The sequence below is a fragment of the Oncorhynchus masou genome, chromosome 30, assembly GCF_036934945.1.
Source record: "Oncorhynchus masou masou isolate Uvic2021 chromosome 30, UVic_Omas_1.1, whole genome shotgun sequence".
NCBI lineage: Eukaryota > Metazoa > Chordata > Actinopteri > Salmoniformes > Salmonidae > Oncorhynchus > Oncorhynchus masou.
In genome coordinates this window covers 62,862,482-62,889,031 of record NC_088241.1, presented here as the reverse complement: position 1 = coordinate 62,889,031, position 26,550 = coordinate 62,862,482, and the positions used below count along the sequence as shown (strand labels likewise).

The 26,550-nt window shown below is 41.8% G+C and overlaps 1 protein-coding gene across 1 annotated transcript in view; it reads left to right on the top strand.

The window, feature by feature from the left end:
• The first annotated feature begins 1,205 nt into the window (after positions 1-1,205).
• The window catches only part of LOC135521686 (potassium voltage-gated channel subfamily H member 2-like), a 298,098-nt gene continuing 272,753 nt past the window's right edge, over positions 1,206-26,550 (top strand). Inside the window, exons 1-2 of the mRNA XM_064947361.1 lie at positions 1,206-1,495; positions 1,603-2,311. Of these exons, the coding sequence (XP_064803433.1) occupies positions 2,236-2,311 (76 nt within the window). The 5' untranslated portion in view covers positions 1,206-1,495; positions 1,603-2,235. The remainder of the gene's footprint in view (positions 1,496-1,602; positions 2,312-26,550) is intronic.

Here is a 26,550-nt window from a genome sequence, read left to right as displayed (position 1 = left end):
CTCTGGGGCCTTTCAGAACAGATGTATATACCCTGAGATCATATGACAGATCCTGTGACATTTAGATTGCACACAGGTGGACTTTATTTAACTATTTATGTGACTTGTGAAGATAACTGGTTGCACCAGATCTTATTTAGGGGCTTCATAGCTAAGGGGGTGAATACATATGCATGAACACCTTTTCCGGTTATTTTTAAAAATTTCACATCACCAATTTGGACTATTCTGTGTATGTCCATTGCATTAAATCCAAATAAAAATCCATTTAAATTTCAGGTTGTAATGCAACAAAATAGGAAAAAAATGCCAAGGGGGATGAATACTTTTGCAAGGCACTGTAGAGTCTTAAAGGAGTGTCTACACACTTAACATATTATTGTTTAATTATGGATCACGCTATCATACAGTGCCTTCTGAAACTCCTTTACACTGTACAGTGTTGTGCTTCTGATATATCACTCTTTCAATGTTTCTGTACACAATATATATTTAAAGATTATGTTCCATGTTGCTAAATGGGATGTCCATACCAGTATATTTGGAAAATCTATGCACATATACAATGCATGTCTCTGAAGACTGGGGTGTGAAATATAAACCCGTATAAAACAGTGTGTGTGAGAGAGAGCGAGAGACTGGGAGATCTCACTGGGGGACGCTTCCAGGAGACAGCCGCGTGTCTGTATGCTCCTGACTAAATAAGGGAATTGGAACGAGCGAACAGGCAGCTCTCCGCCCACGGAGCTCTATGGATCCCCCTCTCAATATTCACATGTACAGCGTTCAAAATAAAATACACTAAATAATCAGGATAACACTTTTATTGTGTGTGTATTGTATTTTAATGAAGATGATATTGTAGACCGGTAGGGAGAGTTAAGCATCATGCTGTAAAATAACATCAAAGTGAACCAGACAGTGCCAACAACATGCGTACTTGCACGCGGAGCGCGCTCTTTGTCTATCGCACAGTGAAGATAGGGGAACCCCCTCCAGTGCTCGTGCAGGCAGTGACGTGTGTACTAGTCTGAAGCCCCCTCATACATGAGACAACTGAGGATGAAGCCCAGTCCTTCCGTGAAATAAACAAAGCGCATCGGAAGTCTCCAAAAAGCGCATAATTGACCAAGCGGTGAGTCAACGCCTCGTGCACTTCACACGCAAACTGAAACCGACCACAACCAGCCCTTGTTTTCGATTGGTATTTTGAATTAGCCTCATTGCATATAGGCTTACAATAGATTGTTGTGTGTGCCAGTCTGGTTGAATTGTGACTGTGATGTCATGTGGATGTGGGTTAGCTTACACACCTGAATGTAAATGTAGCGGCACTTGTGTGGATACCAAACCGTTTGGCCACAGAGGCTCATGTTTGGTTTATTTCAAATCCGATGCTGCTGTCCTTCTTTAGTTACAACGCTTTAGTCGCATCTCTTTCTCTTTGTTAATGAGCCATTCTCGGTGTATTGGATAGATGGATTATTCAATAAATGTAATCGAATAGTTATATTACTAAGCATCAAAATTTGACAAATTATGATATTTTATGGCTGACGTTTGTGCTTTATACACGTTCATTGTCATCCAATGTTTCAACAGTTCTGTTTGCCGATGAGGAAAGTGTGAAAGAGGCGCTGTCGCCACCATCGGTGAGCGCACAGAGTACTGACCACACGCGGGACACTTCTACACCAGAGCGACGCCGTCCCAACGACCTAGGACGGACTTTATCCAACGATTTATTCAACTATTTACTTGGCTGCTGATTCCTCTCTGTTTCGTCCATCGGGCGTACGGAAACAGGGAAGAATAGGTGGGCCAGGAGAAAATGGAAAAAAATACGCAACTATTGCAAAAGCAAGGCTGACTGACTCCCCCGGAGTGTGTAATGAGAAATTACAAGAAGTAGACTCTCGTCTTGCCATTCACCAGAGAGGATATCATATTTGACAGCTCAAGGGACGTAAACAAAACATGCGCTCCTCTTAGTGGAAACTAGAAACTGTTTCCGGATTAAGTGGTGGCACATTTTCTATAACGCTCCTTTCTCTGAGAGGACTGTCCACTTGGTCCGTCTCATGAAGTCATGCTCATGCTTCGGTCGAGGAGTACAGTATTTATTATTCTATGACGTAGGGCACAGTGTTTGTCGTCCGTTTTGTCGGGACTCGTAGACTTAGAGGTCCGCATTGGCGACAGAAAGTCCAAAAACTTCAGGGGGATAGAGCAACGATGCCGGTTCGACGGGGTCACGTGGCACCACAGAATACTTTCCTCGATACTATCATTAGGAAATTTGATAGTCAATGTAAGTTGTTTGATTATTGCATGATTTATTATTGCGTCCAATAATCATGTTCATCATGTGTCTAATATTGAGTCCAATGCATAAACCAATTGGATGATAACTTCATTACCATATCACATTTTTTCCTGTATGTTTTCCGGTTTATTTTTCTTTGCATGGTAAGTAAAATGTGGCATGCTCTTTTAAAAAAAAATATTCTTCAAGTATACTGCAAACAATATTTAATAATTAATTAGCTTGAGAATAGAGATAGTAGGCCTACACTCAGGGGTGTCATGAATCCCATGTTTAAGAGGGGGCAAGACGTGATTATGGAGGGGGTGGGGGTTGGATGTTGGAAGAATTTAGACATTTTTAAACACGTGAAACTGATTTTTCCTGCAATCTAAAGTCATATTGATTACGCATAATTCTATGTAAAAAAAAATGTAATTTTTCCTGCATAAGCAAAAAAAAAACAATTTCTAAATAGGATCGGGTCAGAATAATGATATCGTAAATCTTCAACATTCCCCTAACACACCAAGCTTTCGCAAGTTCTAAAATCCATGGACATTGCCCAAATGTTATAATAAGATTAGCCTTCCATCTCCGTTCATATGAACGTTTGTTTGTTTACCTTTTTTCCGTGGCAAAGTCACTAACAGTGACAAATAGCCTCGGCTACAAGCAGATTCAGCCATGAAAGTGAAAGATGCCATTCTTTCTTTACAAAATGATAAAGGAACAACGATAAGCAATCTATTGTTATAACGTGATGTTCCTAAACAGACTTCCCACGTCGCACATATAGGCCAAATTAGTCAACATTTTTCATAGTATATGCATGGACAAGAATAATGTCCAAAATAATGGAAAAATTGGAAAGTCTTGACTGTTTTGCTGCTCCTGATATTTTAATAAAACATTGGTTATAGGCTACTGATTAAGCTACTGATTACACTGCTGATTAGGCTACTGTGTGCTTCCCCTGGCAAAATTGATGCTATAACCAATTACGTTACCGCGAAGACCAGCTTTTGTTGAGTCTAAAATATAAATAAGTAGTGCTGATTCAAATTGGCACACATTTTTAACTTCCACCTCATCGCAAGGGGAGCTGGAAAATACCTGAGCACTAGCTTTTACAAGTCGGAATTGGTAGAGTGTACATTTGACACTAGCGCCGCCTTAATGCCAGCAGAAAATAGAGCTGATATGTTACAAACGTATACCGTATTTATATTTTGGCTTAAAGGTTTCGTATATATTCAACTCTAACTTTGTGTTTATACAGACCCAGCACTGCCAAGAAGACCCCTAGCATACACCTAGAACTTAGACATTCACACTGTGGATGACATATAGTGAGTTCCAACAGTATTGGGACAGTGACACATCTTTTGTTGTTTTGGCTCAGCGCTCCAGAACTTTGGATTTGAAATGATATAATGACTATGAGGTTAAAAAGCAGACTGTCAAGCTTTCATTTCAGGGTATTTTCATCCATATCGGGTGAAATGTAAGTGTTTAGAAATTACAGCACTTTATGAACAGCGTCCTCCCCATTTTAGAGGAAGAAAAGTATTGAGACAAATTAACTTACATGTGTATTAAAGTAGTTAATCTGTATTATGTGGTCCCATATTCCTATATCAAGCAATGATCCCAACAAGCTTGTGACTCTACAAACTGGATTGGATGCATTTGCTGTTTTGTTTTGGTTGTGTTTCAGTTATATTGTGTCATTTTGGATTCACTTTTATTGTAAATAAGAAAATGTTTCTAAATACTTCTACATCGATGCGGATGCTACCATGGTTACGGATACTCCTGAATAATGGTGAGTGAGAAAGTTACAGACGTGCAAATATCATACCTGCCCCGAAAACTGTGAACCTGCTCTCTGCTGTGGAGGATTTTTCCCCGCTCATAGAGGAGTGATAAAAGCTGAAAACAATTTTCTACGTGAATCATTTTTTATTGTGATATATCAGGGAGGAATATACTAAACATTTGACTACTCTATTACACATATATAAGTGAATTTGTCCCAATACTTTTTGGTCCCTTGAAATGGAGGGACTTATGTACAAAAAGTGCTGTCATTTCTAAACGGTTCACTCGATACAGATGAAAATACCCTCAAATTATCATTTTAAATTCAAAGTACTGCAGTACAGAGCCAAAACAACAACAACAACAAAAAAAGTCACTGTCCCAATACTTTTGTAGCTCGCTATAGCCTACATGACTATAATACCAATGCACTCTCAAATGCTGCTGAGATTATACAAGTACTTGGTCTCAGGCTTTATATGTAAATGTGTTCTGTCCAATGATCTGCTCTAATTGTGCTTACGAAGTAAAACCCAGACTTATTGTTTTCCTACTTTCAAAATGAAAGTTAAGTCAACATGTCACATGAATGGAGCCATGAGCTCTCTGCCACTTGTTGTCTGTGTGTCTGTGTGTCAGTGTTGACAAGCTTCACTCAACCTCAGTGGTCTACGCAACTATATTTGATGCAAATCGGGTTACATTTTGTCAATTTCTAAATTATCGCAGGGATGTGACAAGCACGGCTGATGGAGAGGTGCTCAACATTGGTGTCACGAACAGTCATTACAGCACTGCCTTAGGTCGGCAGGTAACCTAGTGGTCAGAGCGTTGGGCCAGTGGCTGAAAAGTTGTCATTCTGCTCCTGAAAAAGGTTAACCCACTGTTTCTAGGCTGTCATTATAAATAAGAATTTGTTCTTTAACTGACTTGCCTAGTTAAATAAATCAAAACAATTTTGGGCTGAGAGAGAGAAAGAGAGAGTGATCTGAAATACATGAAATTGTGCTTTTAAGCACCTCTGGCCTCAGCGAGAGAAACCCAATGGAGGTGTCCCCTCACGTACCACCTAGCTAGCCTTATGCTATGTACCACCTAGCTATGTACCACTTATGCTTATGCTATGTACCACCTAGCCAGCATTATGTACCACCTAGCTAGCCTTATGCTATGTACCACCTAGCTAGCCTTATGCTATGTACCACCTAGCTAGCCTTATGCTATGTACCACCTAGCTAGCCTTATGCTATGTACCACCTAGCTAGCCTTATGCCACGTACCACCTAGCTAGCCTTGTGCCACGTACCACCTAGCTAGCCTTGTGCCACGTACCACCTAGCTAGCCTTGTGCCACGTATCACCTAGCTAGCCTTGTGCTACGTATCACCTAGCTAGCCTTGTGCCACGTACCACCTAGCTAACCTTATGCCACGTACCGCCTAGCTAGACTTATGCTACGTACCACCTAGCTAGCATTATGCCACGTACCACCTAGGTAGCCTTATGCCACGTACCACCTAGCTAGCCTTGTGCTACGTAACACCTAGCTAGCCTTATGCTACGTACCACCTAGCTAACATTATGCTACGTACCACCTAGCTAACATTATGCTACGTACCACCTAGTTAACCTTATGACTGTTTTCTTGGTGCTTCTTTATAGTGTCCTCCTCCTACACTGCACTGTGAAGGAGGCAATGAATACTTTTCCAAGCTGAAAATTTATAAAATTATATCGGGTGCAGAGAATTGACCCATCAGCAGGAATTTATGACTGGACACACTATACAGTAGATACAGTATTTTGTTTTGCACTTTAGGATCTTATGTCTAATCACAGTTAAAAATATAATAATATTATCAGACTGCATGCACCCAGAGCCCAGTTTGCACACCCGTCTGCTGTCTGCTAAAGGGGAATAATTGACATTTTCTCCCCAGTGATAAGTTTTCTAGGCACGGATAACTCCCTAGATTAAAATAAATAAATAATGAACCTTTGTCATCCCAGGGAGCTGCAACATGTTTCTAAATCTGACCATTATCTTGGTCAATGTGGACTATTGGTATTGGTCCTACCATATTGGCCAATGGTAGTACTCCTCTCCCGTGTATCTCAGAGCTCAGCTGATAGACCATGGCGCCAGGGTTGTGGGTTCAATTCCCATGGGGGACCAGGGCCGAACAATAGTATTAAAATGTATGTTTATGCACTATTGTGAATTGGTACGTTCAGTCACGTGGCGAAACAGGAGGCTTTAATTTCATTCTGTTTAGTTATGGATGTACTGCTTGTTGTTGTCTTGTATTCTTGTAAAATTATATTGTTTTAACCTGAGGGATAAACATTGAGCCAGGTGGAATTGAAAATGATAAAATGGAGAGGGTGGATCAAGTACTCCTCGCTATTACATTGCTGTTTAATCATTTGCGGATGGATGCTTGGCTTTTCTCTCTGCCTCTCTGTGGGTAGCCTGGCTGTCACCAATACTAAAGGCACAGCACTCAGAGTACAGTGCCAAGGCTTTGATGTACTGTACTGTATCTATTCTTTAATTCTGTCGTGAACTATCCATTTAAGTATGTCAGATGTTTACAGACCTTAAAAATTGTTTAATTTTAAGATGAGTTCATATCCCTTCCATCGATTGTGTACTTTTTCATTTTTCGTGACTTCCTTTTTTCCAATTCTTAGAGGTTTGAGGCATATGTCTGCAACTACACAATCAGTGACATAGGGTATGGAGTCATCTCGACGTCGGACCAGTTTTCATGTATGAAAACATCGGACGAACTTGGATAAATACAGGATTTAATATAAAGAGAATATTGATGTGTTTAGTGGAGAAAATGTATCAAAAACAAAATCTTCGTTTTGATTAACATTTTACATTACTTTACTCAATGAGGCATCCTGAGACTTCCAACAATATTTAAATCGATTATGTTCTTTGGCTATACAGTCATGATCAAAACAATACATCTATAACCAAATGCTGTCGTTGTTCAGTTTCCCCCCAGCTGAACATAGCCATGAGTAATATAGACACCGAAACTACAAATATTCCTATCCTATCCATTGCTACTCAAGCTGACTGACCTCACTGGGGCGGCAGGGTAGTTTAGTGGTTAGAGTGTTGGACTAGTAACCGGAAGGTTGCAAGTTCAAATCCCCGAGCTGACAAGGTACAAATCTGTCATTCTGCCCCTCAACAGGCAGTTGACCCACTGTTCCTAGGCCGTCATTGAAAATAAGAATTTGTTCTTAACTGACTTGCCTAGTTAAATAAATAAATAGCCCTTTAACTGTCTGTTGGTGTAGTCGTGGCCTCGCCGTCCCCAGCAGAAACAATGCTCCAATTAGTCTTATATGAGGTGGGAGGACATTAAGCTCTACAGCTCAGGCACAAACACAATGTCACCAGGACAACTTGCCACCAATCTGACTCAATCAGGGCTCTTTCTGTAGACAGACAACCAGGACAGTATGATGTTTTATTAGGCGTATGTACAGGTATACACTGCAGGATGCCTTCTGGACAATGCGACAACAATAAGAAATAATTCAAGCCAACACAATGAGCATAAAGTAAATGGCTCAGTAGAATATAATAAACATTTAGCATCAGTTTAATACAGGAAGGCACATGTTATATTTCCCCCTGTACTGTATATCAGGGAAGGGGTGATTGCGGGGACAAGTGTTTTTAAATTGAGCATTATTAGCAATAGTAAATAATAGTCTGGTAGCAGCTGTTGAGATGCGTGTGTGTGTGTGTCTGTGTGATAAAGGGAGAGAGAATCAGAGCAGGTGGTCATTCCAGTTCAGCAGTCTGATGGCTTGTAGATACCAACAGGCTCAGAGACAGTTTCTATCAGATAGTAACTGTCTCTGAACCTGTTGGTATCAGACCTCGTGCTCTGATATCGTCTGCCCAGAGGTAAGGGAGTGGACAGCTCGTGGCTGGGGTGTGTTGGGTCCTTGATGATGCTAGGGGACTTCCTCCATAAACTGTTTCAAGTAGATATCCTGGATGGGATCATGTTCCCAGTGATGTACTGGGCGTTCTTCACCACCCGCTGGAGGGCTTTGTGGTGGTGGACAGTACAATTCCTCTACCAGGCGGTGAGGCAACCGGTCAGGAATCTCTCTGGTGCAGTGGTAGTATTTGGAGAGGACCCGGCGTGCCATGCACGAATTTCTTCAGCCGTCTTAGGAAGTGGAGATGCTTTTGACAAGAGAGGTGGTGTTGTTGGTCCATGTCAAGTCCTCGGAGATGTGGACGCCGATGAACTTAAAACTGCGGACTCTCTCTACTGCAGTCCTGTTGAGGGTCTGTTCCCTCAGCTTCCTGAAGTCGACAATCAACTCCTTTGTTTTGCTTTGTTTTGCTGACGTAGTTCACTTACCACCTCCCTATAGGCTCACTCAACGTTGCTGGTTATCAGGCCTACAACAGTGGTGTCCTCACTGAACCTCTCTTCACTCTCTCACTCGGACTGTCCCATAGAGAGACAACACAGAGAGACACGCTCTCTGTCTCTCTGTCTCTCTCCCCCCTCTCTCTGTCTCTCTCCCCCTTCGCACTTTCAATCCCTCCCCTCTCTCGTATGTATGTATGTATGTATGCATGCATGTATGCATGTATGCATGCACAGTGGGGCAAAAAGGTATTTAGTCAGCCACCAATTGTGCAAGTTCTCCCACTTAAAAAGATGAGAGAGGACTGTAATTGTCATCATAGGTACACTTCAACTATGACAGACAAAAGGAGAAAAAACATCCAGAAAATCACATTGTAGGATTTTTAATGAATTTTATTTGCAAATCATGGTGGAAAATAAGTATTTGGTCACCTACAAACAAGCAAGATTTCTGGCTCTCACAGACCTTCTTTCAGAGGCTCCTCTGTCCTCCACTCATTACCTGTATTAATGGCACTTGTTTGAACTTGTTATCAGTAGAAAAGACACCTGTCCACAACCTCAGTCACACTCCAAACTCCACTATGGCCAATACCAAAGAGTTGTCAAAGGACACCAGAAACAAAATTGTAGACCTGCACCAGGCTGGGAAGACTGAATCTGCAATAGGTAAGCAGCTTGGTTTGAAGAAATCAACTGTGGGAGCAATTATTAGGAAATGGAAGACATACAAGACCACTGATAATCTCCCTCGATCTTGGGCTCCACGCAAGATCTCACCCCGTGGGGTCAAAATTATCACAAGAACGGTGAGCAAAAATCCCTGAACCACACGGGGGGACCTAGTGAATGACCTGCAGAGAGCTGGGACCAAAGTAACAAAGCCTACCATCAGTAACACACTACGCCACCAGGGACTCAAATCCTGCAGTGCCAGACATGTCCCCTTGCTTAAGCCAGTACATGTCCAGGCCCATCTGAAGTTTGTTAGAGAGCATTTGGATGATCCAGAAGAAGATTGGGAGAATGTCATATGGTCAGATGAAACCAAAATATAACTTTTTGGTGTAAATTCAACTCGTCTTGTTTGGTGGACAAAGAATGCTGAGTTGCATCCAAAGAACACCATATCTACTGTGAAGCATGGGGGTGGAAACATCATGCTTTGGGGCTGTTTTTCTGCAAAGGGACCAGGACGTCTGATCCGTGTAAAGGAAAGAATGAATGGGGCCATGTATCGTGAGATTTTGAGTTAAAACCTTCCATCAGCAAGGCCATTGAAGATGAAACGTGGCTGGGTCTTTCAGCATGACAATGATCCCAAACACACCGCCGGGCAACGGAGTGTCTTCGTAAGAGTGACCTAGCCAGTCTCCAGATCTCAACCCCATAGAAAATCTTTGGAGGAGTTGAAAGTCCGTGTTGCACAGCAACGGCCCCAAAACATCACTGCTCGAGAGGAGATCTGCATGGAGGAATGGGCCAAAATACCAGCAACAGTGTGTAAAAACCTTGTGAAGACTTACAGAAACGTTTGACCTCTGTCATTGCCAACAAAGGGTATATAACAAAGTAGCGAGATTAAACTTTTGTTATTGACCAAATACTTATTTTCCACCATAATTTGCAAATAAATGTGCTTTTCTGGATTTTTCTCATTTTGTCTGTCATAGTTGAAGTGTACCTATGATGAAAATTACAGGCCTCATCTTTTTAAGTGGAGAACTTGCACAATTGGTGGCTGACTAAATACTTTTTTGCCCCACTGTATGTATATATACACATCTCCCCCTTCGCACTTTCAATCCCCCCTATCTCTCTCCCCTCTTTCTCCCCTCCCTCTCTCTCTCCCTCCTCATTTTCAATCCCCCCCTCCGTCTCTCTATCACTCTCTCTCCCCCTCGCTCTCTTAATCCACCCTCTTTCTCTCCCCGTATCTCTCTCTCCCCCCTTCTCTCTCTCTCTCTCTCTCTCTCCCCTTCTGTGCTCTGCTTTGTGTCTGTCTGTCTCTGTGTGTGTGTGTGTGTGTGTGTGTGTGTGTCTGGCAGCCTGTTGTCTCTGCTGCTAGCTGCCATCCCCAGTCACTCTGAGTGACCCACTGGGTTGCCATGTTGGCGCAGTGTCGTCGTCCTCCCCACCGCCGCTGGGCGCCCGTCCAACTGGGCAACATGGCGCCTGCTGGGGAGACGAGCTCCATCCTTCCACTTCCAAGTGGGCTGTTCCTTTCAAAGCCTTCTGCTTCCTATCCATCACCTAGCGTCCCCGCTTTAAACAGCACCATGCTAGCTCGTGTAGCTAGGCTAGTGTGTCAGTTTGATTTTATTTGACAATTTAAAATAAACCAAAATGTTGGCCACATCAGGCAACAGATACAAAACTGCGATGATCCCAAAAAGTCAAGAGACTGGAGTCGGCCCCACTGTATCAAGAAGTATCTCCTTGTAATTAAATTGAACAACTGCAAACTAGAATATATTTTTTTTTTGCGTTGAATTTAGGGAGTAGTGTATGCATATCTAATTACAAAGAGAAGCAACCAAATCAACAATATTTATTGGAATTTAGTTTTGAGTTTCTAATAAACTATTTTAAAAGCCTCCTCATCCTCCTCTCTCTCCTCCTCCTCCTGTCTCTCCTCCTAATTTCCTCTTTCCTCCCCCTCTAATCTCCTCTCTCCTCCTCCTCTCTCCTCATCCTCCACATCCTCCTCTCTCTCCTCCTCTGAGCTTTCCTCTAATCTCCTCCTCCTCTCTCTCCTCATCCTCCTCGCTCTCCTCCTCCTCTGAGCTTTCCTCCTCTCTCCTCCTTCCTCTCTCCTATCCTCCTTTCCTCCTCATCCTCTCCCTCTCTCCTCATCCTCTCTCTCCTCATCCTCCCTTAGCTTTCCTAAGAGCTGCCTGCTAAATCTCTCCTCTCCTCTCTCCTCCTCACCCTCCCCTTAATCTCCTCTCTCCTCTCCTCTCCTCCTCATCCTCCCTCTAATCTCCTCATGCTCCTCATCCTCCTCCTCTCTCTCCTCATCCTCATCCTCCTCCTCTCTCTCCTCATCCTCCTCCTCTCTCTCCTCATCCTTCTCTCCTCTATCTCCTCATCCTCTGAGCTTTCCTAAGAGCGTCTGCTAAATGACTTAAATGTAATGTAAATGTAATCTCCTCCTCCTCCTTCTCTCTCTCTTCATCCTTCTCTCCCTCTTCATCCCTCTCTCTCCTCATCCTCCTCCTCCTCGCTCTCATCCTCCTACTCTAATCTCCTTCTCCTCATGCTCCTCATCCTCTCTCCACCTCCTCTCTCTCCTCCTCCTCTGAGCTTTCCTCTAATCTCCTCCTTTCTCTCCTCATCCTCCTCTAATCTCCTCCTCCTCTAATCTCCTCCTCTCTCTCCTCATCCTCCTCCCCCTCCTCTCCTCCCCTTCCTCTCTCTCCTCCCCCTCCCCTCTCTCCTCCTCTCTCCCCCTCCTCCTAATCTCATCCTCTCTCCTCCTAATCTCATCCTCTCTCTCCTCATCCTCCTCATCTCCTCTTTCTCCTCCTGAGCTTTCCTCTAATCTCCTCCTCCTCCTCCTCTCTCTCCTCCTCCTCTCTCTCCTCCTCCTCTCTCTCCTCCTCCCTCTCTCTCCTCCTCCTCCTCTCTCCTCCTCCTCTCTCCTCCTCCCCCTCTCCTCCTCCTCTCTCTCCTCATCCTCCTCTTTCCTCCTCCTCTCTCCCCTCATCCTCCTCTCCGCTCTCCCCTCATCCTCCGCTCTCCCCTCATCCTCCGCTCTCCCCTCATCCTCCTCCGCTCTCCCCTCATCCTCCTCCGCTCTCCCCTCCTCATCCTCCGCTCTCCCCTCATCCTCCTCCGCTCTCCCCTCATCCTCCTCCGCTCTCCCCTCATCCTCCTCCGCTCTCTCCTCATCCTCCTCCTCCTCTCTCCTCATCCTTCTCCGCTCTCTCCTCATCCTCCTCCGCTCTCTCCTCATCCTCCTCCGCTCTCTCCTCATCCTCCTCCGCTCTCTCCTCATCCTCCTCCGCTCTCTCCTCATCCTCCTCCGCTCTCTCCTCATCCTCCTCCGCTCTCTCCTCCTCTCTTCATCGTCTGCTCTCTCCTCCTCTCTCTCTCTCCCTCCTCTCTCTCTCCCCCTCTCTCTCTCTCCCCCCTCTCTCTCCCTCTCTCTCTCCCCTCCTCTCTCTCTCTCCCCTCCTCTCTCTCTCTCCCCTCCTCTCTCTCTCTCTCCCCTCATCCCCCTCTCTCCTCATCTCTCTCCCCCTCTCTCCTCCCGTCCTCTCTCTCTCCCCGTCCCCCCCCTCTCTCTCCCCGTCCTCTCTCTCCCCTCATCGTCCTCTCCCCTCATCGTCCTCTCCCCTCATCGTCCTCTCTCTCCCCCGTCCCTCTCTCTCCCCTCCCCCTCTCTCTCCCCGTCCTCTCTCTCCCCGTCCTCTCTCTCCCCGTCCTCGTCCTCTCTCTCCTCGTCCTCTCTCTCCCCGTCCTCGTCCTCTCTCTCCCCGTCCTCGTCCTCTCTCTCCTCGTCCTCTCTCTCTCGCTCTTTCAATTTAAGGGGCTTTATTGGCATGGGAAACACATGTTAACATTGCCAAAGCAAGCAAAATAGATAATAACCAAAAGTTAAATAAACTATAAAAATTAACAGTAAACATTACACTCAAAGTAAAAAATAAATAAAGACATTTAAATGGCATGTTATGTCTATATACAGTGTATTGATGTGCAAATAGTTAATGTACAAAAGGGAAAAAGAAACAAATAAATATAGCTTGTATTTACAATGTTGTTTATTCTTCACTTCTCTCCTTCTCCCTCTCCCTTTCACTGCCACTTTGCATATATCTGCATAACCCCATTGAGAGATGTTACGGTGACTGTATTAACGCCACACCGGAGTTCACAAGTTCCACATTAGTTTATTCGTGGTAACTAGGCTTCTCAAAGCTCTGATGCTGTGGATGGTCATTGGTATCCTACTAAACTTGCTAACTGCCTGGTACTCAGCACTCTATTGTCCCTCTAATCACTCTGACATCAATGCAAATGTGATCGAAAACCTAATCAAACACTTCATGAGAAAACAGTGATGGCCTCTGTTAAAAAAGGAGGATCCCATTAGCTTTCTATATGCTGGGTCTACAATATTTATTTCTCAACTTTCCTAATATTAAGCACATTGCTTCTCTTTAAAACAGGAGTATAGTCTACCTGACTGGCATGAAAATGACAAATGAAAAGCATCCTCACCATTTAAGTGCCAGGTTGACATGTATACATTTTTTGCTGCCTCTGTTTTCGAGGTGCATGATAATGGTCCATTCTAAATAAAATAAAAATCACATATACTAAATCATATATATGTAAAGACGAGCTTAAATCAGGAATAGTGTGATGGGTGACAATATTAGCCTATCACTTGTGAATTATGCCCAGCATAAGGAAAACTACCTCATGTAGCCTAGCCCATAGGCTTATATGTTTTGAAAAGGTTTGCATCACAACTGAAGTATTGGCCCCATCGACCTATGAGACGACGGTGGGCTTTTGGTTTCTCTAAAACTTGAATAAATTATTCTAAATTACAAACTGGCTTCATTTACAAATTAGTAAGAATGTCTCACCCCATGTTCAAGAATGAACTTTCTCACTTTCAGTTGTTTGAAAAACAAAATCCAAAATAGTTATTTAACAAGGACTTGAAAATGAGATTGTAAACTCCGCAAACAACGTTTCTAGTCCAAGAATGAGAAAATGACTAATACATTAGTTCAATACATTGGATAACAAAATAAGTCACCCATTATGAGCTGAAAGGATCATAAACTAAAAAACTAAAAAGGTACATCCATTAAAATAACATCAAATTGAGCAGAAATACAGTGTAGACATTGTTAATGTTGTAAATGACTATTGTAGCTGGGAACAGCAGATTTTTTTTAATGTAATATCTACATAGGCGTACAGAGGGCCATTATCATCAACCATCACTCCTGTGTTCCAATGGCACGCTGTGTTAGCTAATCCTTGTTTATCATTTTAAAAGGTTAATTGATCATTAGAAAACCTCTTTTCAATTATGTTTGCACAGCTGAAAACTGTTGTTCTGATTTAAAGAAGCAATAAAAATGGCATTCTTTAGACTAGTTGAGTATCTGGAGCATCAAATCAAATTTATTTATATAGCCCTTCGTACATCAGATGATATCTCAACGTTCTGTACAGAAACCCAGCCTAAAACCCCAAACAGCAAGCAATGCAGATGTAGAAGCACATTGGCTAGGAAAAACTCCCTAGAAAGGCCAGAACCTAGGAAGAAACCTAGAGAGGAACCAGGCTATCAGGGGTGGCCAGTCCTCTTCTGGTTGTGCCGGGTGGAGATTATAACAGAACATGGCCAAGATGTTCAAATGTTCATAAATGACCAGCAGGGTTAAATAACAGATCGGGGACAGGTAGCACGTCCTGTGAACAGGTCAGGATTCCATAGCCGCAGGCAGAACAGTTGAAACTGGAGCAGCAGCACGGCCAGGTGGACTGGGAACAGCAAGGAGTCATCATGCCAGTTGTTTGCTTAGAAATTCTAGGGACAATTAGGAGGCCTGCGTCTTGTGAAGGTATGTACGGCAGGACCAAATCAGAGAGATGGGTAGGAGCAAGCCCATGTAATGCTTTGTAGGTTAGCAGTAAAGCCTTGAAATCAGCCCTTCCCTTGACAGGAAGCCAGTGTAGGGAGGCTAACACTGGAGGAATAGGATCACATTTTTTGGTTCTAGTCAGGATTCTAGCAGGATTCTAGCAGCCGTATTTAGCACTAACTGAAGTTTATTTAGTGCTTTATCCGGGTAGCATTGGAAAGTAGAGCATTGCAGTAGTCTAAGCAAGAAGTAACAAAAGCATGGATGAATTTTTCTGCATCATTTTTGGACAGAAAGTTTGATTTTTGCAATGTTACGTAGATGGAAAAAAGCTGTCCTTTAAACAGTCTTGATATGTTCGTCAAACAAGAGATCAGGGTCCAGATTAACGCCAAGGTCCTTCAGTTTTATTTGAGACGACTGTACAACCATCAAGATTAATTGTCAGATTCAACAGAATATCTCTTTGTTTCTTGGGACCTAGAACAGGCATCTCTGTTTTGTCCAAGTTTAAAAGTAGAAAGTTTGCAGCCATCCACTTCCTTATGTCTGAAACACAGGATTCCAGCGAGGGCAATTTTGGGGCTTCACCATGTTTCATTGTACAGCTGTGTGTCATCCGCATAGCAGTGAAAGATAACATTGTGTTTTTCGAATGACGTCCCCAAGAGGTAAAATATATAGTGAAAACAATAGTGGTCCTAAAACGGAACCTTGAGGAACACAGAAATGTACAGAGGACAAGCCATTCACAGAAACAAACTGATATCTTTCCGACAGATACGATCTAAACCAGGCCAGAACTTGTCTGTGTAGACCAATTTGGGTTTCCAATCTCTCCAAAAGAATGTGGTGATCAATGATCTCAAAAGCAGCACTAAGGTCTAGGAGCACGAGGACAGATGCAGAGCCTCGGTCTGATGCCATTAAAAGGTAATTTACCACCTTCACAAGTGCAGTCTCAGTGCTATGATCGGGTCTAAAACCAGACTGAAGCATTTTGTATACATTGTCTTCAGGAAGGCAGTGAGTTGCTGTGCAACAGCCTTTTCTAAAATTTTTGAGAGGAATGGAAGATTCGATATAGGCTGATAGTTTTTTATATTTTCTGGGTCAAGGTTTGGCTTTTTCAAGAGAGGCTTTATTACTGCCACTTTTAGTGAGTTTGGTACACATCCGGTGGATAGAGAGCCGTTTATTATGTTCAACATAGGAGGGCCAAGCACAGGAAGCAGCTCTTTCAGTAGTTTAGTTGGAATAGGGTCCAGTATGCAACTTGAAGGTTTAGAGGCCATGATTATTTTCATCATTGTGTCAAGCGATATAGTACTAAAATACTTTGTGTGTCTCTCTCTTGATCCTAGGTCCTGGCAGAGTTGTGCAGACTCAGGACAACTGAGCTTTGAAGGAATACGCAGATTTAAAGAGGAGTCCGTAATTTGCTTTCTAATAATCATAATCTTTTCCTCAAAGAAGTTTATGAATTTATTACTGCTGAAGTGAAAGCCATCCTCACTTGGGGAATGCTGCTTTTTAGTTCGCTTTGCGACAGTATCAAAAATACATTTTGGATTGTTCTTATTTTCCTCAATTAAGTTGGAAAAATAGGATGATCGAGCAGCAGTAAGGGCTCTTCGATACTGCACGGTACTGTCTTTCCAAGCTAGTCGGAAGACTTCCAGTTTAGGTTGTAGTTATTATAGGACTCACTTTATACCAAGCATTAGCATTTGTGAGTTCGATTACAGGCTCAAAATGGCCAGAAACAAATAACTTTTCTGAAACTCGTCAGTCTATTCTTGATCTGAGAAATGAAGGCTATTCCATGCGAGAAATTGCCAAGAAACTGAAGATCTCGTACAGGGCTGTGTACAACTCCCTTCACAGAACAGTACAAACTGACTCTAACCAGAATAGAAAGAGGAGTGGGAGGCTCCGGTGCACAACTGAACAAGAGGACAAGTACATTAGATTGTCTAGTTTGAGAAAGACGCCTCACGAGTCCTCAACTGGCAGCTCATTAAATAGTACCCGCAAAACACCAGTTTCAACGTGAACAGCGAAGAGGCGAAACTAGGATGCCTTCTAGGCAAAGTTCCTCTGTCCAGTGTCTGTTCTTTTAACCATCTAATCTTTTCTTTATATTGGCCAGTCTGAGATATGGCTTTTTATTTGCAACTCGCAAAATATTCTCATCCCTTGTGTCAACCACATTGCATAAAAAGTTATTTTTATTGCTGGTTGTAAGATCTATTGCATCCCACAACTGTCCCAGATTATGTTTGCAGATTATGTTTGCACAGAATAGAATAGGTTGACGTTTGTACTATGGGGGATAGTAGATTGTGCTTTTGCTGTTCGTTAGACCTACGCATCTTATTTGCTGACGAAAAGTAAATATTTCGTTCTTCTAACATCTTCAATATGCGCTTCGGAATTGGATGTAATGTCATCAATTGTAGCCTGTGAGAAAGACCCGATCAAGTGACTGAGAGCCGTGTTCGGCACGCAGCCGGGAGAAGGGAATTATAATTATTATATTCAGCCCAAGGGCACAAAGGCCGCAAAAGGCATGGATTATTTTAGGGGACATTATGACCACACAAAGGCATGGATTATTTTAGGGGACATTATGACCACACAAAGGCATGGATTATTTTAGGGGACATTATGACCACACAAAGGCATGGATTATTTTAGGGGACATTATGACCACACAAAGGCATGGATTATTTTAGGGGACATTAAGACAACAGAAAGGCATGGATTATTTTAGGGGACATTAAGACAACAGAAAGGCATGGATTATTTTAGGGGACATTAAGACCACAGAAAGGCATGGATTATTTTAAGGGACATTATGAACACAGAAAGGCATGGATTATTTTAGGGGACATTATGACCACACAAAGGCATGGATTACATTATGACCACACAAAGGCATGGATTATTTTAGGGGACATTATGACCACAGAAAGGGATGGATTATTTTAGGGGACATGATGACCACACAAAGGCATGGATTATTTTAGGGGACATTATGACCACACAAAGGCATGGATTATTTTAGGGGACATTATGACCACACAAAGGCATGGATTATTTTAGGGGACATTATGACCACACAAAGGGATGCAGCCGGGAAATTCAAGGCATGATCAAGTGCTTGTCAAAATTGTGAATGAGAGACTGATGAAGTGTGTGCAGCCTGTGCAAAAAAACAAACAAAGCAGAGCTCATGCCTTTCATGAGAATTTTTTGCAAATCATCATTAGTCTCATCATGCAGACTAAGAATGTGTAAACAAAATCTAAACATATAGCCAAACATTTGTATCACAACTAAAGTTGCACAAACAACTCTAAATTATGCATATAGGAGTACCCATTTCTTTCTTCACCACTCAACACAGAATAGACGCATGTAGGCACTCCCTCAAATCGTTTGGAGAAGATATCCTTTCTATTTGATGCAGCTATGCTCAATTGTATTTTTCATACTATAAAATAATGTAAATCAAGAAATTCTAAATTAATCTTGCCTACTAAATTAACTAGTGTAGACCCCAACGATTTGGCATAGCCAGATCATGATCTAACATAAGGACAACACAGAGTATTCTGTTCTTCTGAAATAGATTTTAAAACATCTTCATGTTTCTATAGACCTGTCTAAATGAATAATGGATATATTGTGATGTTGTAAGTTGGTGTTAATGGATTTATTTAGACTTTTTAAAATGTAGATGTTACAAAGGTCTGTATCAGTGGCTTGTAGGGAAAGCCAGGAGATGGTGCATGTTTTATATGTTAATTAGCAGACAATCATGTGTGGCTCAGTCGGTAGAGCATGGCGCTTGCAACGCCAAGCGTCGTGGGTTTTTATATGTTAACTTGTAAGTCGCTTTGGACAAAAGCGTCTGCTAAATGGGATATATTATTATTATTATTATATTAATCACCGGCTGACAACATTTCATGACCGCCACGCCCTAATCCCAATTAAGGAGTTCAAATGAGACCGTCTTGACCTAATTGGAAAATGGCCCATCAAATATTACGTTGATTGTAAATTAAGCGTGTTAGAGAATGCAGTGCTGAATTTTGACGTTGCCCCTTTGAAGCATATCAACTTTTGAAACTTGAGAGAGAGTCAACAAAAGTCATAAATAGCATTATAAATCTTCACTTACCTTTGCTGATCTTCATCAGAATGCACTCCCAGGACTCCCCCTTCAACAAGAAATGTTTGTTTTGTTCAATTACGTCCATATTCATGTCCAAATACCTCCATTTTGTTCGCACGTTTAGTTCACAATTCCAAAGTTCCAAATTCACAAACGCACAAAATCCAGACGAAAAGTCAAGAGTTCCATTACAGTTTGTAGAAACATGTCAAACGATGTTTACAATCAATCCTTAGGTTTAAAAAAAATCTTCAATAATATTTCAACCGGACAAAAGCGTATTCATTAAAGAGGAAAAAGAAGGACCGACGTGACCGCGCAGTAAACAACTGATTGGCCTCAGCCTAGTCCACTTGTTAAAACAGCTCTTATTCGACCCCCTTTCACAATATAAGCCTCAACCTACTTTATAAAGACTGACATCTGCTGGAAGCCTTGGGAAGTGCAATCTGGCCCCATAGACACAGCATATTGGATAGACAATCACTCAAATGAAACTACAAACCTCAGATTTCCCACTTCCTGGTTGGATTTGTCTCAGGTTATCGCTTTCCATATGAGTTCTGTTATACTCAGACATGATTCAAACATGTTTGGTACCTTCAGGCGTTTGGACCAGACTTGTGGAGGTCTTCAATTTGTTTTCTGAGGTCTTGGCTGATTTCCTTTGATTTTCCCATGATGTCAAGCAAAGAGGCACTGAGTTTGAAGGTAGGCCTTGAAATACATCCACAGGTACACCTCCAATTGATTCAAATTATGTCAATTAGCCTATCAGAAGCTTCTAAAGCCGTGACATCATTTTCTGAGCACAGTCAGCTCAGTGTATGTAATCTTCTGACCCACTGGAATTGTGATACAGTGAATTATAAATTAAATAATCTGTTTGTAAACAGTTGTTGGAAAAATGGCTTGTGTCATGCACCAAGTAGATGTCCTAACTGACTTGCCAAAACTATAGTTTGTTAACAAGAAATTTGTGGAGTCGTTGAAAAACGAGTTTTAATGACTCCAACCTAAGTGTATGTAAACTTCCAACTTCAGCTGTTCATATCTCCCTGGCATATTACATAATTTATGCAGCAGCATAGAATACCTGTTTGGACTCACTTTATTGTGCTGTGCTCACTTGTCATCAAAGTCTGGCATTCTCTGGATTTATGGTGCTTTCAAGACAACTGGGAACTCAGAAAAAAACAAGGTCAATCATGACGTTAGTGATCTTTAGGTCAGAGCTCGAGAAAGAGTCCCGAATTCCCGACTTGAAATTCTGAGTTGGATGACCGTTCAAAACTTATTTTCCCAGTTGTCTTGAACTCACTGAAGTCTGAGATTTCCCAGTTCCAAGTTTCCAGTTGTCTTGAACTCACTGAAGTCTGAGATTTCCCAGTTCCAAGTTTCCAGTTGTTTTGAAAGCGGAGAGAACACTGAGCCAATCACGGCGCAACTAGAAAACATTACCAACCCAACATTTGTGATTTCCAAATGTCTGTGTAATGTTAATGTCCAATGGCCGATGAGCATCAATACGTTTTATCTATAATATCTCTTCATATGACAAGGGTGGACAAGGCTTTTCCAGTAGATTATCAACTTGATTCATGATGCTAGGATTTTCAAATTATGTTGACATGATCAGTCCAATCAAAGCTACTGTAGATACAACTTGATTTGACGCCAATTTATCTGTGGCCAACAAACTTGAGCCTTCTTAGATGGGCACATCTAATGTAACTCTATGGCAGCACTCAAGGGGCTAAATTTTCTTTTAGCTCTACCTGTATATTTTGCTGTGACGTAGTGTCCCCTTGAGTAAGAGAACACTGAGCCAATCACGGCGCAACTAGAAAACATTACCAACCCCTACGCTCCGTGTCTTCCGCTGGCTACCCCACCCGAGTGGCGCAGCAGTCTAAGGCACCGCATCTCAGTGCTTGAGGCTTCACTAGAAACACCCTGGTTCAAATCCAGGCTGTATCACAACTGGCTGTGATTGGGAGTCCCATAGGGAAGCGCACAATTGGCCCAGGGTCATCTGGGTTTGGGCGGTATGCGCTGTCATTGTAAATAATTTGTTCTTAACTGACTTACCTGGTTAAATAAAACCACAGAAAGCACTGAGCTATGCTGAAAAAGAGACCATGTTTGTATGTGGCTTTATCAACTCAATGGTTATTTATTTTTTTACATTGTTTGCAAACTGATATGTGACACGCATGAATGCCAAAATGACATGCAAAACAGGCACACAAAACATGTATAATAATATTATAGCTAAACAGGTGGCCCTGAATGACAGGTCGCCACTGACCTTAGGTCAACACCAAGCATTATATATTTCAGGCATGTTTTTCCAGCACTGTGGTTTGTGGCGAACCATTAGCACTCTCCAAATGATGCTCAGATCCTACCCCGCTCAATTGGCCTAAGAAATAAACAACCCCTCCCCTCGTACGCTATCATGTGACCCTCTAAATACCAGTGTTTATTGCTTGCGGGCTAAACCGCTAGCCTCTAAGACACGGTAAGGGCCCTGTGGCTGTTAATTTATAGAGGGAAACCCTTTAACTTAGCGTCAACCTGGAGAAAAGATAGCCTTTGTTTGCATGTATGTCTGAATTGCCTTGCTTTGGGGCCTTTTATTGCCTTTGGCCCTGGTATTTTATTTTATCACGATCCCCATTAGCTGACGCCATGACGACAGCTCGTCTTTCTGTGGTCGGAATAACGATGACTTGTCTTCCCTTATTTTCTCACTAGGGATAAGAGGTTGATTTAGGAGTGAAGGTTACCCACACAGAAAACAATATACATTTCAATATATTAAAAGTGACGTTAAATGTATTTCACATACATGTAGCATCATTTGCATCTTTGCTCAAATGCATGTAATGCCTGACAATATTCCAGAAATGCATGACATCTAGTTTACAGGGTGGCCAAAGTGGTTACTAATTCAGTTCTTAAATTCATCTTTAAATATTGATCAATGGTGATCATGGTCAGCAAAAAAACACACAAAAAAAAGAAGTTTGATTTCACCTAATTGGAACATTCTCTCATTCTGAGCACATGTTCAACTTCATTAAAACAATATTTTTCTCAAGAGGTAAAGAATGACTGTAGTAAGGGCCTGTCTTCTGCTTAATAAAATAATGAAAAAAATCTAGTGCCTGATGTTTTTGTTATAATTATAAAATAAAATCTATTTAAAAAAATATATACACATTGTACAACACTCCACAATATGTCAAAGTGTAGGTCTAGATCTTATGCTTCCAATGAGTGGTAGTATATGACTCCATGTGGATGGATAGCAGTGTTATGCTGTGTTCGTAGCCAAGTGGGAAGTGGAAATTTACCACATCTGGGACAAATTCACTTAACCGGCTCTCCAACTGGTAATTACAAGATACATTATCCACGAATCCCCCTGTGACAGGGGGAACGGAAGCTTGTTGTGTGCAACAGGGAGGGGCAATAGAATGCAAGCTTCACAAAAATAAATAATACATTAAATAAACAATACATTTTAAAACATTTGTAGTCTTTAACAGGGTTGACGTGTTATGCTCATCCTGCTCAGTTTTTTACCACAAAACACCAGAAAATGGCCAAAAAGAGTAGAACCAGTTCACCTGCTTTTACACTATGATTTGACTGTTAGATGTAATGTTAATTATTTTTACTTTAAAAATTAATGAGGCTGATGAAAAAAAACATTCTGCAAAATGGCCGCCGATGTGATTATGCATGAAAATGATCTTCCCCACGCAAGGCCTTTGTATGCCAGTAAAGTTCTACACTGGTTGTAAATCGGATTAATGTGCTTCATTTTAAGAAATTATTCGGCCAATTTAGTTGTGATACAAATCTTATCAAAACATATAGGCCTGTGGGCTGGGCTACATGAGGTGGGCGAATATGATTTGGAAAAAGTCTAAAAGAAAAGCATACGCTGTTTCTTGCCCTACTGCACACAAGCTGGGCATCATTCACAAGTGATTGGCTAAAACATCATTCACAAGTGATTGGCTAAAACATCATTCACAAATGATTGGCTAAAACATCATTCACAAGTGATTGGCTAAAACATCATTCACAAGTGATTGGCTAATATTGCCACCCATCAGATTATTCTTGATTTAATAATGTCTTTACATATACTAAATAATATATGTGTGAGATTTGTTTTGATTTAGAATGGACCAGTAGAATGAACCAGAGTGCCGGAGGAGCAGGGAGCAGGGGTAGACTATCTGTTCTGTAGTTTTAATGAGATTAACAGAAGTGCATGTGATATCAAATCACCTACTAAGGTTTCATTGTTAAGACATTTTGTTAAAATAAATCTAGTTAATTTGACATACACACTTATTTCTTACAATTACATTTAAATACATGAAATGAAATGTTTTACAAAATATGTCCAAATACATTTTTAAATATATTTACCATGTATATTGATATGTACTGTATATTCCAAAATACATTCTGATGCATTTAACATATATTGTGATATACATTTTTAAATGCATTTATGTTCTATATGTTGGAATATATTTTAAAATGTATTAAATCCTATTTTTTTAAAGTACATTATTTGGTCAATTTTATATATTTCATATTTATCCTAAAAAACATATTTAAAAAAAAAATATCAGAATGGGAGGTAGTCTTTACAAAAATATCTTGGAAAATTGAAATGGTTTTAATCCTACACTGAGTATACAAAGCATCAAGAACAACTTCCTAATTTTGTGTTGCACCCCTCACTTTTGCCCTCAGAAACAGCCTCAAGTCATCGGGGCACAGACTCTACAAGGTGTTGAAAGCGTTCCACAGGGATGCCGTCCCATGTTGACTCTACAAGGTGTTGAAAGCGTTCCACAGGGATGCCGTCCCATGTTGACTCTACAAGGTGTTGAAAGCGTTCCACAGGGATGCCGTCCCATGTTGACTCTACAAGGTGTTGCCGTCCCATGTTGACTCTACAAGGTGTTGAAAGCCACAGGGATGCCGTCCCATGTTGACTCTACAAGGTGTTGAAAGCGTTCCACAGGGATGCCGTCCCATGTTGACTCTACAAGGTGTTGAAAGCGTTCCACAGGGATGCTGGCCCATGTTGACTCTACAAGGTGTTGAAAGCGTTCCACAGGGATGCTGGCCCATGTTGACTCCAATGCTTCCCACAGTTGTGTCAAGTTGGCTGGATGTCCTTTGGGTGGTGGACTATTCTTGATATAAACGGGAAACTGTTGAGCGTGTAGGACCCATCAGCGTTGCAGTTCTCAAATCAACTCAAGTCAAATGTTATTTGTCACATGCGCAGAATACAACAGGTGTAGTAGACCTTACAGTGAAATGCTTACTTACAAGCCCTTAACCAACAATGCTTGAAGAAGAAAAACATGTTAAGTAATCAATAGATAAGTAAAAAAAAAAAGAAAATAAGAATAACAAATAATTAAACATGAGCAGTAAAATAACAATAGCGAGGCTATATACATACCAGTACAGAGTCAATGTGCAAAGTTCTTGACACAAACTGGTGCGCCTGGCACCTACTACCATACCCAGTTCAAAGGCACTTAAATATTTTGTCTTTCCCATTCACCCTCTGAATGGCACACATACACAATCCATGTCTCAACTGTCTCAAAGTTTAAAAATAATAATTTATCCTGTCTCCTCCCCTTCATCTACACTGATTGAAGTGGATTTAACAAGTGACATCAATAAGGGATCATAGCTTTCACCTGGATTCACCTGGTCAGTCTATGTCTTGGAAAGTATGTTTACTCTGTCATAGCTTTTATTAAAAAGTCCAAATTTCATGCTAAGATTTTTATATTCAACCATTTTACAAGCCAAATTACAAGTCAAATGTCACTACATTCATGCGTAGCGTAGGGTACAAGTTGTGCTTCATGGGAGATTGGGTTTAGTCAGGGTTTTGTCCTTCCTAACTCTTCCCTTTCCCTTTCTTGTGACTAGGTGGGTGTTGTTGTTTGTGATCTTTCTCTGTGAGGGTGTGTGTCAGAGAGGGAAATAGAGGGAAATAGAGAGAGAGAGAGAGAGAGAAAAAAGAGCGGGGAGAGAGAGAGAGAGAGAGAGAGAGAGAGAGAGAGAGAGAGAGAGAGAGAGAGCTGCCTTGTTGTTATGCCTGATGGCTCTTTCTTCTTCAGTAACAGCTGGTGGTGCGAGGCCCGCAAGGGTGTGTGTGTCTTTGTGCTCGGGTGTCTTTGTGTGTGAGAGAGAGACGGAGAGAATTTAAGAAGACTAGATGTTATTGTTGCTGCTACTGTTGTTGCCACATTGTAAGTGGTGTGAAAGGTGTGCCAGGTTTCTCTGGAACAGTCTAGAGGAACAGACGGAGCCCGGAATACGCAATGCCCCATTGCCAAACACACGCAATACTCAAACACACACACACACACACAATTTTAAATTACAGAAGATAATATCTCTTGGAGTGGGACACGACAACTTTCGAAAATAAATTGCTGTCCTAGAAGGGTTCTTCGGTTCTCCCCATAGAACACTTTAAATAACAATTTTTGGTTCCAGGCTGCTTCGTAGGGATCCAGATTTTGTAACTCTGTCAGAACATTGCTGCAGGGGTTGGCGTAGCCAGTTGGAAAAAAAGCATGGCCAGCAGTAGAGAAATGCTTTTTGAAATTCTCGATTATCGTGGATTTATCGGTGGTGACAGTGTTTCCTAGCCTCAGTGCAGTGGGCAGCTGGGATGAGGTGCTCTTATTCTCCATGGACTTTACAGTGTCCCAAAACATTTTTGGAATTAGTGCTGCAGGGTGCACATTTCTGCTTGAAAAAGCTAGCCTTTTGCTTTCCTATCTGACTGTGTATATTGGTTCCTGACTTCCCTGAAAAGTTGCATAACACTATTTGATGCTAGTGCACTATGCCACAGGATGTTTTTGTGCTGGTCAAGGGCAGTCAAGTCTGGAGGTAGAACCCTTCTGTTTCAGATATAACTTTTTGGGGGTTCCATGTAGAACTCTTACCACACAGGGTTCTACCTGGAACCAAAAAGGGTTCTACCTGGAACCAAAAAGGGTTCTACCTGGAACCAAAAAGGGTTCTCTTATGGGGAAAGAACACTGTTGAACCACTTTTTGCCGACCGTGTAAAAGCTCGTCGAGTCTGTAATAACACAGTAAGATATAGCTT